This window comes from Pochonia chlamydosporia, chromosome 1 (assembly GCF_001653235.2).
Source record: "Pochonia chlamydosporia 170 chromosome 1, whole genome shotgun sequence".
Taxonomy (NCBI): Eukaryota; Fungi; Ascomycota; class Sordariomycetes; order Hypocreales; family Clavicipitaceae; genus Pochonia; species Pochonia chlamydosporia.
The window spans coordinates 1,522,004-1,536,412 of record NC_035790.1 but is presented as its reverse complement, the minus strand read 5'-3'; the positions used below and the strand labels follow the sequence as shown (position 1 = coordinate 1,536,412).

Genomic DNA, 14,409 nt, shown 5'->3' with positions numbered 1-14,409 from the left:
TATTCAAAGGAAACTGGGACATTGAAGGCCAACGTTGACATCAAAGGTCGAGGTTCAGGGTTGGTGGTAGTTGCATCTTTGGCGGGGTGGATCAGCTGACTACACTGATAAGATAGCTCGGTGGCGCCAACTCTGTTTCACCGGACTGGCTGCCGATGCTTGCATCACGCATTTCCCAGAGTCAAGGTCCTCCTGGTATCTCCACCAACGGCTTTACACACTCTCAACGTCAACACATTTGCTCTCACAATCCCGCCTCAAAAACCAGAGAGAACACTCCGCGTTCTCCATGGTTTTCCCAGGTCGCCTTCTCACCTCGATTGCCAAACCGACATAAAATTTGCCGGAAATGGCCAGTATAGATCGGTATCGTCCGCCTCGCGAGGGCTACCAACCGCCTACCATCCCTGGCGCCTCTCGACCCGATGGACCATCACGATCTCCTGTCCCTCGACGAGAAGTCCCGCCTGCCGCTCCCACGCCTCCTCAGCATAGTGCGCGAACGTCTCCGCCGCGGCCTCAAGGTCAGTCGCAGTCCGGCGAACAGTCGCCTGCGCAGTCTGGGCACAACGGCTTGAGTGCAGTGGCGAATCAATGGTCATTTACGTCAGAGGAGGTTCAAAGCACACCTAGTATCATCGATGGAATACCGCCATCAGAGGAAAGACTTCGGCGGGCAAAGGGCGTCAATTTTATCTACCAAGCGGGTGTGATGCTTGACTTGCCTCAGATTACCTTGTGGGTTGCCGGTGTGTTCTTTCACAGATTCTTCATGCGCTTCAGCATGGTGCAAGAGAAGGGAGGAATACACCACTATGTGAGTAAATTTTTTTTACCCCTCGCGAACTTATGCCTTCGAGACAAGCAACCCGTCAAGAGGAAGATCAAGGTGCTGACTGAGCCTTGCGCAGAATATTGCGGCCACGGCGCTTTTCCTTGCAAACAAGGTCGAAGAAAACTGCCGAAAAACGAAGGACATTATCATCGCCGTTGCCAAGGTGGCTCAAAAGAATGCAAAGCTTATTATCGATGAGCAAAGTAAGGAATATTGGAGATGGCGAGACAGCATCCTGACGTATGAGGAGATTATGCTGGAACAATTAACTTTTGATCTCATGATCGATAATCCATATCGACACCTCTTTGAACTCCTCGGTCAACTCGATATTGTTCACAATAAGAACCTGAGGCAGGCCGCTTGGGCTTTTTGCAACGACGCCTGCCTGACAGCAATTCCCCTGCTGATCGAGGCACGGGATGTGGCCATTAGCGCCATTTTCTTTGCCAGTGTCCATACTCACCAGCAAATTGATGACATAAATGGCGAGCCATGGTGGAGATACTTGAATGGGGATGAGGAACGCTGTGTCAACGCAATCGAAGTGATGCGCCAGTTCTACACGGAGAATCCGCTTAGAAAGCAGAACCCGTCGCTGCCATCACCCGCATTCGACCTGGAAAATACACGACGGCGTGCCGACACGCTGCTGAGCCAACCCGATACCCTGTCCTCGAATGGGACGCCAATGGAGTTGGACAGGGCCAGCCGGAGCAGGAGCCCGGCGCCGAGAATGAATGGGGCAGATAGGAGAGATGCCAGCATGACGCGGTCGCCGATCAAGAGGAAAGACGCCGAGCCCGACTCAGCAGCCGACCGCGAGAGGGCCGAGAAGCGCGCCAAGGTGTCAGAAGATGAGGGCGAGTTGGTGGAGGACTAGGGTGGGATGCCTTTCAGAATTTGTGCGATTAGGTGCAAGTGTTCCTTTGGCGGCGTTATGGGCGAAAAGAATTTTCTAGACTTTGTTGGCTTTGACCATGGGCGATACCAACAGGAGCTATACAGTTTTAGTCTCCTTCTTCTGTATGTATGAACTTGGCATGAGACGGCGTCACGGATGGTGAGGACGCCTTGGACTGTTGAATGCTCTTGGGTAGTCACGGCGAAGTCACTAAACATATTGTTATACGATTAATTACGGGCTTGGATCCTCCAGAGGCAGATTGTATTCGTTTGCTGAAAGCTGCGTGAATCAAAGACACCAAGACGACGAGACCTTGCACACAGACCAGAAAAAAGGGGCGGTGAGCAAAGGTGATTTAAAAGTGAACATGAAGAAATTCAATTCTTGCGTGCAGTCACAGGGTAGCTTTTCGACACAGTGGGTCAATAACACTGCCGTCGTCCCATCACCACCAAGCAGGGCGACAGACAAACAGCAAAGGCGGCAGGCAGCACCCACAGCCGCAGCCAGACAAAAACCTCACCACTGATTGGCCAATTTTCTGCCGCTCGCTAAACCACACCGCCCACAACAGCAGGTATATAATTCTCGCCCACCCGACTCACTTTTTGAATTTTTTCTTTCCTTTCTTCTTTAGCTCTCTTTGCCTTTTGGCTTAGATCAAGTGTAGTATCTGTTCTTTTCAGTTTAATCTCTGAAAGGTCTCTATTGAGACCAATCTAGATTATTCTTATTTTTGGCCTTGGAGCGGTTTCCTCTGTGCTTGCACATGATTCCGCTCACAGTGTCCCTGGTATTACACTGCCTCCAGGTGACGCGAACTTTTTTTCATTGCTTGCGCTGGCTTGTCCAGCGTGGTGAAGAAGAAAATGTTTGATGCCGTGTATGTGGTAGAAATTGTCCAAGAGCTATGTCGGTGTGATTATTTTGCGTTTGAGAGAAGATTTGAGGGCGTGGAAGGATTCTGGTTGTCAATGGTCTGGATGGAATACAACTCGTAGGAGACAGCCTCGCTTGTCGTCGTGAGGTAGAAAGCGAGATAGATAAAACAGTGAATCAAGCTACAGTGCGGACCACCCGTGATCTGAAGCTTTGAAGTTTGATGTTTTCATTGTTGACGAGCTCTGTGGTGTGTATCTACCCAGTCTGCCAAGCTTCCCACCTCGCAAATGCATGCTCTGCGGCAAGAGCCTATCATGCCGGAATATAAAGTGTGAACAGACGATGACGTCTCCTCCTTTCAGCTAGTAGTCCATTTTGCATCTGGTGTAACTATAATATCCTCGCCGTCGTTTTGCTCTCCCTCTCTCACGCTCCTCCATCTTGTGTCTGAAATTTGGGTGGTGATTTGAAAACCCCGCCAAACGCGGTTTAGCGCAGCCAACAGCTAGCACAGAGCAACATCCGACTGGAGTTTCTCAGAACATTTGAACCTCTCAGCCTGCAGCCTGGCACCTCAGCAGCTACACCTTCCCCCACCACCACCACAAGCATCGACCAAGTCGGCACTTTTCACGCCTTGCACGTTGCGACAAAAGGGTGAAAATTCCGCAACCATGGCCACCCTCGGAGGATATCTGAACAGTACGCTTGTCCCCCGTAGCTATTCTGACAGTTGTAGTGGTATTTACTGACTCCGGGCAAACACTGCAGAAAAGGTCCTCGTAGTCACAGCCGACTCGCGAATTCTGGTCGGAACGCTTGCAGCCTGCGACCAGTCAACCAATTTGGTGCGTTACTTTCTTTCTTTTTCGTCCCACGCGGAGATTGAAAGCCATAGTCGCGGCATGGGACCTAATTCTGTGGTTAGGTTTTAAGCGGAACTGAAGAACGAGTTATTCACGAAACGGACGATCACGAGCCGTCTGAAGTGCACCCGCTTGGCTTGTATCTCGTGCGAGGCGATAATGTCTGCTCGGTGGGCTTGATAGACGAGAAGCTTGACGAGAGTATTAACTGGACGGAGGTGAAGGGTTCAGAAATAGGCGGCATTAAACACATCTGAGACTGGCAGTTGTTGAGGAGCATGAGGGCCTGATCTGGATTGGGTTCTTTTACGGCTGAAAAATATTGGCATGGATTGGCGTTTTTGGGAGTCAACAGAACAGGGTTGGGAATTCATTTTTCTTTTCTTTTTTAAATTAACTCTTCGAATTTGGTGGGGATTTGGAGACATTTTGAAGCGTCCATGAGGGAGAGTGCTTTGGCAGGAGATTCTTGATGCAGCATTGGGCAAATATATTTTTGAAGCTGTGTGTCTATATAAAATTTTCGGCATGTAAAATTTTACGCAAATACGCGCTTCATCCAGACGTCTTTGAACATGTCCTCACCAGGAGACTCGACGAGCCGGTTTACCCTGTTGCCTTTAAGAACACTCAGCCAGCCAAAGGTATCGCCTGGAGCTTCGTCATTGTTGACGACGTTGGGGTCCTCGCGTGGATCTAGGGATGCCAACGCGGCAAGCTCGGCGGGCTTGCTTCGCAGTCTATTGTCAACAACGTGCATGCCTCGAGTCCACTGTCCTGAAGTCTCGACGCGGATGTCCTCCAGCTTGGCGGGGAACTTCCACTTGGGATCGTCGTGCGTGAGCATGTACCATATGGTGAGGGGGTCGTGCAGAGAGAGGCCCGGCTCGCCCCCATTGCCCTCCATTCTCTCAATCTGGCTGAAGGCGCCCTTGATGAAGTGCGACGTCCACGTGGCGAGGGGGCTGCCGGCGTCGAGGTGCGGCTGGATGCGGTCCGCGAAGAAGTTCTTGGTGATGAGATGCGGGGTGGTGATGTCGAGGGGGGCAAGCGTCAGCCTGAGCTGGCGGGAGAGCTTCTCCGGGTACGCCGGCAGGGTGGACAGCTTCTCAGGCAGCGGCGGCATGGTCGAGGCCGGGTTGTACGATGTCAGGGCGTAGACGCGAGCCGCTGCGACGGTGTCGGCGTAGCAGTTGAATTCCGCGACGGGGGTGATGTTGCCCTCGACGTTTACGGCGCCGCCCATGACGACCAGCTCCTTGACGCGGAGAAAGGTCTCGGGGTCTTCGGCGGCGGCGAGGGCAACGTTGGTCAGGGGCCCGACGGCGCAGATTGAGACGGTGTCGATGGGGTTTTCTTTGAGGATTCGCAGCATCTCCTTGTGGGCTGGCTCCTTGGAGGGTGTGAAGAAGGGTGATTGGGCGTGGGCTTGCGCTGTTGCGTCTTCTTGGAAGAGAGATTTCCATGTTTCGGCGGGGCTGAGGTGAGGATGTGCTTCGTGAACGTTGTGCAATCCATCTTGACCGTCTGTGGTGTTGAGGGTTTGTTGATGTTAGCTGAGTTGGAGGTTTTTTGTTTATATGTTTTTGTTTTAACCATGAATAGAAGGGAGGAAGAGAGGCAACTTTTGAGTTTCGGGTTTTATTTGCTAAACGTGATGAGTGGGAGACTCACGGAAATAATCAGCCATCAGGCATTCGTCTTCGAGTGAGTGTTCAGGTCCAACGGCCACGATGGGCTTGCTCTTCTTCATTGTCTCAAATCCCTCGACTCTACCGGTGGATTTGCGCCACTCCATCTCCTTTTCTAGTACGTGGAACATGGCGACAACGTTGCGGAGGCAGCTGGCATCCGTCAGTCGGTCTGTACTTGCAAGTATGCGTAGATACAAAATTTCGTCTCACCTTTGCAGGGGAACATTTCCATAGGTGACGGACAACATGGCGACTTCGAGCTCTTCTGGAGAAGCACTCAGCGCCAACAGCATGGCCATGACATCGTCGACGCCTACACGTGGTTGATTAGCCATTGACTGATGGTGAGTGATGTGCTTATGGATGCGAGTTCTAACCGGGATCTGTGTCGATGATGATCTTGTGCGGCGCCATCTTGGTTTGCTGATTTGTAACGGTAGAATATAACGTATTGGGCTGACAATTTTGAATGTCGGATTGAGTGTATGAGAATCGACGATGTAACTTGAGTTGCTCTTATGCGAAGGAGTGTGAGAAGCTGAAAATATTAAATACAGTGACTCAGTGAGTGAGCAAGGCTGAGACTTCAACTGATTGAGGTCTGCTTTCGATGTCCCTTTGCGATGCGAGCCGGCGGCTAGGAAGCAGAATTGGGACAGAGCTCGGTGGCGTAGGCGTAGGCGTAGGCGTAGGCGTAGGCGTAGGCTCGTTGACAGCAATCCAATGAGAATGAGGCTGATAGGATGAAGATTGAATGCAGAGCCGAAGGAGACATGGACTCACTCATGCAGCAATTTCGCAGTGTCGTCAAATGCCCCTCATTTGGTGCTTGTCATGTACCAGACACCAACCTTGACCTTGGTGGGGTCTGGTACTCCGTACTGTACATGGGGTTTTGCAAACCAGACTTCCAAGGTGACGGAAAAGTGGCCCTTTTTTGTCGATTATTTTGGGCACACCGAAATGGCTAAAGTACCTAGGCATTGAATGCCTGCCACGTTGCTTCGGTAGTGGCCGGTCGGCCGCCTCCGTGGCGCTTATGATGCTTGTTTTGGACATGGCCATGGCCATGGCGGTCCTCCATGTCGTCAAGGGAGACAATCATTGAAACATTATTGGAGAAAATGGGTCAAAGAAGTGGCAATAAAGGTCAATTGGTGAGCCTGTCGAATGTCTTGGTCCAAGTTTGTGCTATCAAATGGTAAAGAGATGCGGGCGGCCCTGTAACGCGTGGTGACCTCACCTTGGTTGAGGCTGCGCAAACGCAGCAGGCCCCTCCCAAGTCGGGCGAAGGCATCTGATCTTGTGCTACCGGATGTGATGTGCCGTGTGCCCATTTGAGTGAAGTGGCTGCACATGCATGTCTGGTGTAAAAAGGAGACGACGAGACAACTTCGAACAAAGTTCAGCCACCGGCTGTCGTCAGGGGCAGAAAATCCGGGGTAAATATGCTTGAGTGCATACATACACATACCGGTGACATGTATGTGCATGTACGGCCTGACTCGATTACCTACCTAGGTACCTAGTAGGTACTAGGTAGGCAATTACGCACCTGGATCTTGGATACTTTACATGTGGTGCATGTGCCGATGGTGATAGGTCTCGTTTTCGATGACATGGGACAAGCAAGTTCAAGGTCAAGGCGGGCTGATGAAACAATATTCGCACATTGGCCACATGCACGCTGATGATTGCTCTGGTACATGTTATGCATGGAAGGCGGAACGGGCAAACATTGAAGTGATGTGACGGAGAATGTTCAGTTCACCTCATCTTCACTTGAGATGCTTTCAGATTGCGCCCACAGGCAGCATGGCAGTCCCTTTCTAGAGATACAATGCTTAAGTATTTATCTAGGTGCATTCGTCGGTGGCTTTCGTTGGCCATGTTGGACTCAATTACCTGTCTGGAGCTCAATCTTGGCCACGGAGCGGTCCATGTCTGGTATATGGCCGTCAGATGGTGTAGCTACATGCGAAGGACGAGCTGCTTGACTCCTCTTGGGTGCTCCTCTCTTCCGTTCCAGCCTCTACATACCCAGGTGCCTGAAAGCTCTGTCTGCGTGCAAGCGAGCTACCTTACGGAATCGACCGTCTAAATTCTACATGCGTGACGGGTACTGCGGCTGTGGTACTATACTTCGTAATATCCAGCATCCTAAATATAGGTACCTAGGTAGGTAGATAGAAGGCAAGGGCTGGTTTGTATGACATAAGCTCGCTATTCTTAATATTGTTCTGCTCGATTTTCCTCAAGAACAATGGAATCAGATAGACAACTCTGCCAACCCTCCCCTAAGCATTGTTCCCCGGGGCTCCGACGGCTGCCCAAGTATGACTTCCCTTCAACTTGATGTCGAGGGCACCACAAAGACGTGACAACATTTGAAGTTAAATAGCACGAGTGTCGCGATGGAAGTCCACGTTCGTCGTTTCGTTACGCACGGCCACTGCTCCAAGACAAAAACCACGCCAACCATCGCCACTGCAGAACCCTTTCCCAGTGGTCATCAGGATGTACAAGTATCTCGCGGTCCTGTCCATTCTCTTGAGCCAGGTAGGAGCTTCAGATCATAAAATGACACAAAACCCAAACCCCGTGCTGACGCAAATATTCACAGGCAATGGCAGTTCCGGCCGCGGCAGAACCCGACGGTCTCATCCCAGGCTACGAGGTGGCCGATATCAACTGGGAAGTTGAAGTGTTCCCCGGCCAGCTTATGAACCTGACGGGCACCATCGGCGAGGTTCGTCGCCAGGCAACCCAGCTGAACCCCAGATGGGATCTGGAGGACATGGAGACGATCGTCGACGAATCCAGCGCAGATGTCTCCGAGAGTCTCGCCAAGCGAGATCCGAACTGGACAAACATTAGGTGCGGACCGGGGCCTAACAAATTTGCGTGGGCAGATTTGAGCATCATCCGATCCATGATCCCCAAAATTAGACCCTGGAGAGGCACACCGAGCATGCTTGGGCTAAGGTGTGGAGCGATAACTTGCCACGATGAAAACAAAATCATGCTCTGTAATGATGTGAGTCGATTCGGGATGTAGATGATAGTTGACTTCAGATGCTCGTCTCTGCTAGTCCAGTCCATGGAGCCTGGAGCATGAGGTTGATCCCTTTTGGTTGTTTTTTCCCACCTGAAAACTCTGTTCCTTTTTCGAGGTGCGAAGAGTCCACCGACATGGAAGCTAACTGTCACAGAATACGGGCGAGGTGAGATTACGGGCGTTTCTTGACATTGCCGATGGTGCCCAGCGGATTGCGGATTCGTGTGCTCTTACCGGTGCTGTTGCTGGCCAGCAGTTTGCCTTTGGGGGTTGGAACGTCATTGTGACTTCTGGCAAGTTTGGACGGCCGTGTAAAAAATGAGCAACGAATGTGATGGACGGCTGGGACTTGACTCTTTTTTTGTGAAAGAAAACGGGGGTGAAAAAGAAGGGGGGGGGGAGGTTGTTTAATACCTGGTAGATGTGTAGTGGGCAGGTTTATGGAGGTACAGCGAGCATTGTTCTTTTACTAGCTCCATTTTTCGTAGTATCGTAGAGACACAACGTTTTAATAAGATTTAATCAAGATGGAAGAAAAAAAGAGACATTTGGGGCGCAAAGTTTGCTCTATTAGGAGGTGGTGCTTTTGGTCTTTACGTCGATGTCGACGTCGTTCCCATCCTCCACAACAAATGCTGGTCCTTGCCCCTCGGCCCTTGGTTCGTGTACAAAGTCTACAAGATGTCTGGTATCATAAAAATGCGTGAGGTTTAAACTGATCCTAGGACGAAGCAAAAAGGGATGAGTTATCACATCCCCATCCATGACGAGGAAGAATGTGCTCTACTTAAGTACCTAGAGATAAGGACTCAGGAGGCGGTGAGAGGTCAACTAGTTGGCGGCGGAAGCGACACTGCTTTGGACTGTGTACTGTGCTGTACTGTGCAGTATGTAAATTATTCTTCATTGGAATCGTCACCCCCCCCCTCTTAGACGTTAGTTGTATGTGTATAAACGATGAAACAAGTTATGAATAGTAGCATCTTCTTTGGGCATTGCTTGTCTTGTTAAATTAGCGAGCTTCGGGTGCATGTGCCTTGATTTGGGTGTTGAAACTTGACAGCTGCGAAATCCCCATTCTCAGAACATTAGACAGTGAAGATTCAAGGCATCTGACTGTGGGAGGGTCAAAATAGGCGTACATATGTATATGTAGTGCATTTGACAGTCAAGGGCATCGTCTACACTCTCCATGACCGGGCCGGCATATCTAAATATGTGACTAATTTCGTTTTGTATTTTACTGTACTTTACTGTACTGTACTGTACTGTCCTGTCCTGTCCTGTCTATTATGGTCCGGTGGGTTTGATTGCTTGATTGCTATTGTCTTGGACTCTTGTGCCACTTGCACGAGTACGGCTGGTAGATTTGCCCCATGTTGGCCCGTTTTGCCAAGCCAGGTCATGTTCACACATTTACCTAATAGCCATTGTAGCATTGTTTTAGCCACCAGCAAGACAACCAGAGGAACATTTGAGAGTGCTGCTTTGACGGGATTTCGGCAAAGCTGTGTTCCTGGTGCAACTCCTGGTGCTTCGCTGTAGGCTCTTCTTCAGACTGCTTCATCCCCTGCGATATCTACAACTGCCTCTGCACAGCGCAGTGCAACTAGTTGCACACTTCGAATCGCAGTGACGAATAGAGAGGGGAGAAGAAATGCGTAAGCTTCACCCGGGAGCGGCGGAATCACAAAGCAACTCAAACATGCATTCGACAGTGGCGACCTTGGCTGAACGCCAACACCGATGGTCGCAATCGTCGCGACCACAGAATGCACCCAGCAGATGACAACGAGATAGAGAATGGCGGGTCGGGATTGAGTCATGGTCCGCTGCTCTTCTTTTGGATATTCCGGCCGCGTTAACCTGCTGTGTCGTTGCTGCACAGACTGCATCGTTCGCCCTGGGCATCGGGTGACGGCGCCTTTGTGAATTGCCGCCAACGTCGTATTCAGAGGATTTGAACTCCAAGTAGGTATCGAGGACTTGGTAGACAGCACGGAACAGGCGTTGATAGCAGTTATCACACTAACCAATAATCCAAGCAGTAGCATCGCCATGCCCCCGAATCTCAAGGTGGCAGTTGTATCCCTGGCGACATTTCCCTGGGTGATACCCCATACAAATACATGAAAACATGCAAAGCAGAGGACGTCCGTGGCTTCGTGAAGGATGCTGATGTACCATATGTGTGCCCTGCTCCTCTTCAAGCGTGGAAAGGGCCAAAAGGTTGTGTTGAATTTCAGGCGGCGCTCAAGGTGTAGTGCCCAGCGCATCGACACATGACGAGTCCACCGCATCCCCCAGTTCCAGGCCCCGAAACAATAACGCTCAAAATTTGTAGGAAGTCGGACGAAACCGGGGAAATGGAAATTGCAGCATACTTCCTCCTAGGTTCCGCGGCCAGGATATAGGTGCCGGAGGCAACGCACCCAAGTGAGAGCAACACACCACCGCAAACAACGACAATACAGACAGTTCTTGTAGCAGGGGCAAAGTCAAAGTTTGGTAATGGCCTCGCAGTCTCCTCGTCTGCCTGGCTCTTGTTGGCCGGTGTCAGAGACCGCGAGAGATATTGTAGAGATATGTCGCCCCCCTCTGAACAGGATTCGCTTTCGGTCGTTGATAAAGAATCACAATTCAAATTCAGCGATATATCTCCTCCATTCTCACAACTTTCAATCAGTTTCGGTGGCGACTGTGGTGGTACCTCCGGACATATGTCTTCCTCGTCAATAGTCCGACTCCCCTGGAAACACATGAAAAGAGTGGGCTGAGAGGACCGACCAGGCCGTCCCTGTCTATATCATTGCTGCTCGCCGATGCTGAATGTCGCTCCTTTTCGTCTCTATTCTGACTCTCTGGCAAGGCGCGCCCAGGTTCTGGGCTGAGAGGGATGCCAGGGCCGCCCAAATAACCGCCATTCGGAAGTATTGGATCTTGGGGGGATGAACCGGGATGTAAATTTCTGTCGTCTGTAGAATCGTCAGTTGTGGTCGTCAAACACGGGTATATGAGGAGACACATACCATCACCACCTTCGTCATACTGACTATTGACAGTCAAGTTCCAAGTACGTGAATCTCGGGTTTGATCCATCTGTACTACTTCCCGATTGCCGGCCCATCACACTACCAGTGACGAAAACTGTCTTCGCCGAATAGAGAATTTCGAGATTTGACAGCTTTTCTTCAAGTGGTTCGCAAACTGAGGATTGTCTTGCAGAAATTTATGCTCAAGAGTCCATACTTTTGAGAATCGCAGCTGATGCGGTTTTGCTTCTCCCCCCAGACACCTTATTATAATCCTCCTCGCAAGCTTGCCATCGACGAGCCTCGAAACTTGCTCCATGACGAAGCACGCCTCATGAGCACGAGCCCTTCATTGAATAGGGGCTCATGCAATCAACCTTGTGTCATTGGATGGCAAACACTCTGAACTTGCGGGTGTACGTGTAAACCGTGTGATAACGGACGCGCCGAGAAGGCGGTTTACTTTGACCACCTCTCGAAGAACAAATGGTAGCCCACCAAAGAAAACAAGATTTGCAACGCTTCTGGAACATATGCAATGGGTCGGACATCCGTGAATCTGGTAGTTTGCGCGTGCATTGCCACAGCCTTGTTTCTGGCCATGTGGCAATCCGACGACATACCCGCGGACTGGACTGGGCAGGACGCGGCCAGCACTCCAGCCTCGAGAGTTGCAATGTTCGCCGTTTCGAATAAGTTGTTGAGAGAAAAGGGGGGGGGGGGGGGGGGGGGGGGGAGAATTACTAGATGAGCCTTCCAAGTTAACGGTACCAGAAACAAGCGCCGGCTGACTGTTTGGAAAATATCGCATTAACCTCATCTACTCCTCGTTAGGAGCCGTTGCATTTGTAACCAGTCACTACACGAATACATGGTATACTGAGAAAAACGGCTTTCCGAAAGCTTTGCAGACAAGAGGTCCCATTACTGTGCAGTGTGCAAGATAGACCGGCATCGCCGTGTGGCAGACGCTTGGAAGTCGTTGATGGCTGCATGTCTTGACAGCAGCAAACACCTTCCGGCTATGGCGGGCAGCTTGTTATCCACAAGCTACCGGGAGTATGCATGTGGGCTCGACGCTCTTTGAAAAAAAAAAAAACTGAATGTAGCTTCATCAGCATATTGGTGTTTCACAACCGTGGAAACCACATGAAAAGCACATACGCATAGTGTCTTGACGGATGCCGGAGGCAGCATAGCCAATATCGCAGCAATGCCTATTGGAAGGAAAGCAAACATTGTAGAGCGGTTACAGACATCCGATTGGATATCCATATTCTCTCAAGTCTGCAGGACACGCGCAATCTGTGATACCCTTAGTTCGCAGGGGCAGCCACGTTTGTTGTTGGAGACGGTCATCTCAAGTTTCGGGTTTCTGGCAAACTTCGGCAAAACAGAGCTTGCAAAATCTTCACACTTCCAGGTGGAAAATCGTTCCGGTACTAGTAGGCGGACTGTCCGTCGATGAGGTTACACAATCACGACATAAACCCTCCTGAGACGATAAGGCGACAACGCAGGTCAGCCGACCACCATGAACGGGTTGTGCTGACTGGGTCGACTGCGTGCCACATATCTAGCGACAGCACTCCATGCATGAGTAGACGCTGGGAATAGGGGTTATATCCCTTTATCGAGTTTTCTTTGCGAGGCTTGTCAACTGGCTGCAAGAGCTTGGGTCGACTGGTTGAAAGCTTGAGGGCTCCAACTTGGCGATGCGAATTTGGCGATGCTAATTTGGCGTCATAATGGATCCAAAGATAACCCGGTACCAGCCACTGTCAAACATACCGGCGACAGAGAAAGAATCAGATTGCAAGAGGGATACTCCGAGGGCGGCTGATGACGGCTAGAACCAAAGAAATTATCTTTGCGGGCGTGGAGGGTGCTGGGTAATGCGAATAAATCACGTCATATGCAGAGAAGGACGCTGCGAAATCTCTCCTTAGCCCTAGTTTTATTTAAAAAAGGAAGTTGCTGTTTCAATTTCTTTACAGCTCCGAGAGTTGGCGTGGTTTGTTTGCTCCGTAGTTCTGCGTCGCTCTCCTATGGTCTGAGTTTACTACATGAGGTGACTCACACAACGTTGCTACTGCCGCACTTGGGCTACTGTCTTTCGGGTACGTGCCGTCTTGTGAGCTGAGGTGATTGGCATTGAAAACACAAGCAGGATTTACCTTCACCTAAGGCGAGGAAAGCATGAGCTCCTGCGGGCTAACCCCTGTGTATGGTACATCTTATCCTTGGCGATGGTGGTCATGGAGCCGGAACTTGGATGATTTGCACTGGGTCGGTGGTGCCTACAACAGTCGATGCTGTCTAAAAAGGTCAGTATGATTCATGTACGAAATAGCGTTGAGACTTGTGATACATGGAGGGCTGGTTTAACTGACAGAGTTCATGGCCCTTCACACCAGACAACTTTTAAACCAGAAGGCCACACCGTGGCTTCTAGTGCCATTGTGAAAGTTTCTTGAGCCCAAGCCCGCAAGACGTAGGAAAAGTAACTTATATGTCAGAAGCCGGAGCTTCGCCCGAATGCGGTGCCAAAACTCTAGAGATGAGCCCGTCAAAGGGACAAGAGATGAGAAGTCCTGCATTTGCACATGTATGCACTTCTTCAGAGCTGATCATGCTTAGTCTTGTTGGCTGCCTCAAATTCGGCCGGATGATTGGCCGATGTCACGAGTGGGGCCTTGGTTCCCCAGTACCCGCCATCCCGCCAAGGGCCAGGTGTTCCAAGTCTCCATCAACTGTCTTCAGCCAGTTGCAGCTCCTCCCTGAGGATTTGGCGTGGAGCCTGCATCAATCTGGCAACGTTGCCAGAACTCGATTTCGTGGTGGTCTGGTCAACTTGTGTCTACGGAGTACATGTGGTGTCTGGTCCATGTCTGGTTTCCAGTCTAGTGCTGGTGCATGTACGGCGCGGTACTTGCTGCAGCATTCACTGTGCGCTGGTCTCCAAAGTCCCAGTGCCAGGTACACTTCAGCCAAATCACCTAGAGTCAAAGTGCCAAGTACCGAGTACCACTGACCTGAAATCCTCCACACGCTTGACTTGATCAATCTGGCCATTTTCCCAACTAGAAACCAAACACCTCATCACTTCTCTCCCTCAAGTCATTACATTGTCCT

General features: G+C 50.7%; 5 protein-coding genes across 5 annotated transcripts; 3 read left to right on the top strand and 2 right to left on the bottom strand.

Annotated features, from left to right (window-relative positions):
- Positions 1-349: 349 nt before the first annotated feature.
- On the top strand, positions 350-1,718 carry VFPPC_00367 (cyclin-K; the record flags this gene model as incomplete). The annotated part of the gene is made up of 2 exons (XM_018280398.1): positions 350-817; positions 912-1,718. 2 exons carry the CDS (start codon positions 350-352, stop codon positions 1,716-1,718), a joined length of 1,275 nt encoding a protein of 424 aa, XP_018148456.1.
- A 2,310-nt stretch (positions 1,719-4,028) lies between these two features.
- On the bottom strand, positions 4,029-5,598 carry VFPPC_00366 (inosine-uridine preferring nucleoside hydrolase; the record flags this gene model as incomplete). Its single annotated transcript, XM_018280397.1, has 4 exons — positions 4,029-5,017; positions 5,165-5,334; positions 5,395-5,497; positions 5,562-5,598. 4 exons carry the CDS (start codon positions 5,596-5,598, stop codon positions 4,029-4,031), a joined length of 1,299 nt encoding a protein of 432 aa, XP_018148455.1.
- Positions 5,599-7,701: 2,103 nt separating this feature from the next.
- VFPPC_12764 (hypothetical protein) lies at positions 7,702-8,564 on the top strand (the record flags this gene model as incomplete). Its single annotated transcript, XM_018290541.1, has 3 exons — positions 7,702-7,743; positions 7,808-8,221; positions 8,397-8,564. The coding sequence occupies 3 exons, from the start codon at positions 7,702-7,704 to the stop codon at positions 8,562-8,564; spliced, it is 624 nt and encodes a 207-aa protein (XP_018148454.1).
- A 1,231-nt stretch (positions 8,565-9,795) lies between these two features.
- VFPPC_00365 (hypothetical protein) lies at positions 9,796-11,341 on the bottom strand (the record flags this gene model as incomplete). Its single annotated transcript, XM_018280396.1, has 3 exons — positions 9,796-10,572; positions 10,620-10,966; positions 11,017-11,341. The coding sequence occupies 3 exons, from the start codon at positions 11,339-11,341 to the stop codon at positions 9,796-9,798; spliced, it is 1,449 nt and encodes a 482-aa protein (XP_018148453.1).
- A 918-nt stretch (positions 11,342-12,259) lies between these two features.
- VFPPC_15113 (hypothetical protein) lies at positions 12,260-12,742 on the top strand (the record flags this gene model as incomplete). Its single annotated transcript, XM_018292866.1, has 2 exons — positions 12,260-12,345; positions 12,445-12,742. 2 exons carry the CDS (start codon positions 12,260-12,262, stop codon positions 12,740-12,742), a joined length of 384 nt encoding a protein of 127 aa, XP_018148451.1.
- Between the last annotated feature and the right edge of the window lie 1,667 nt (positions 12,743-14,409).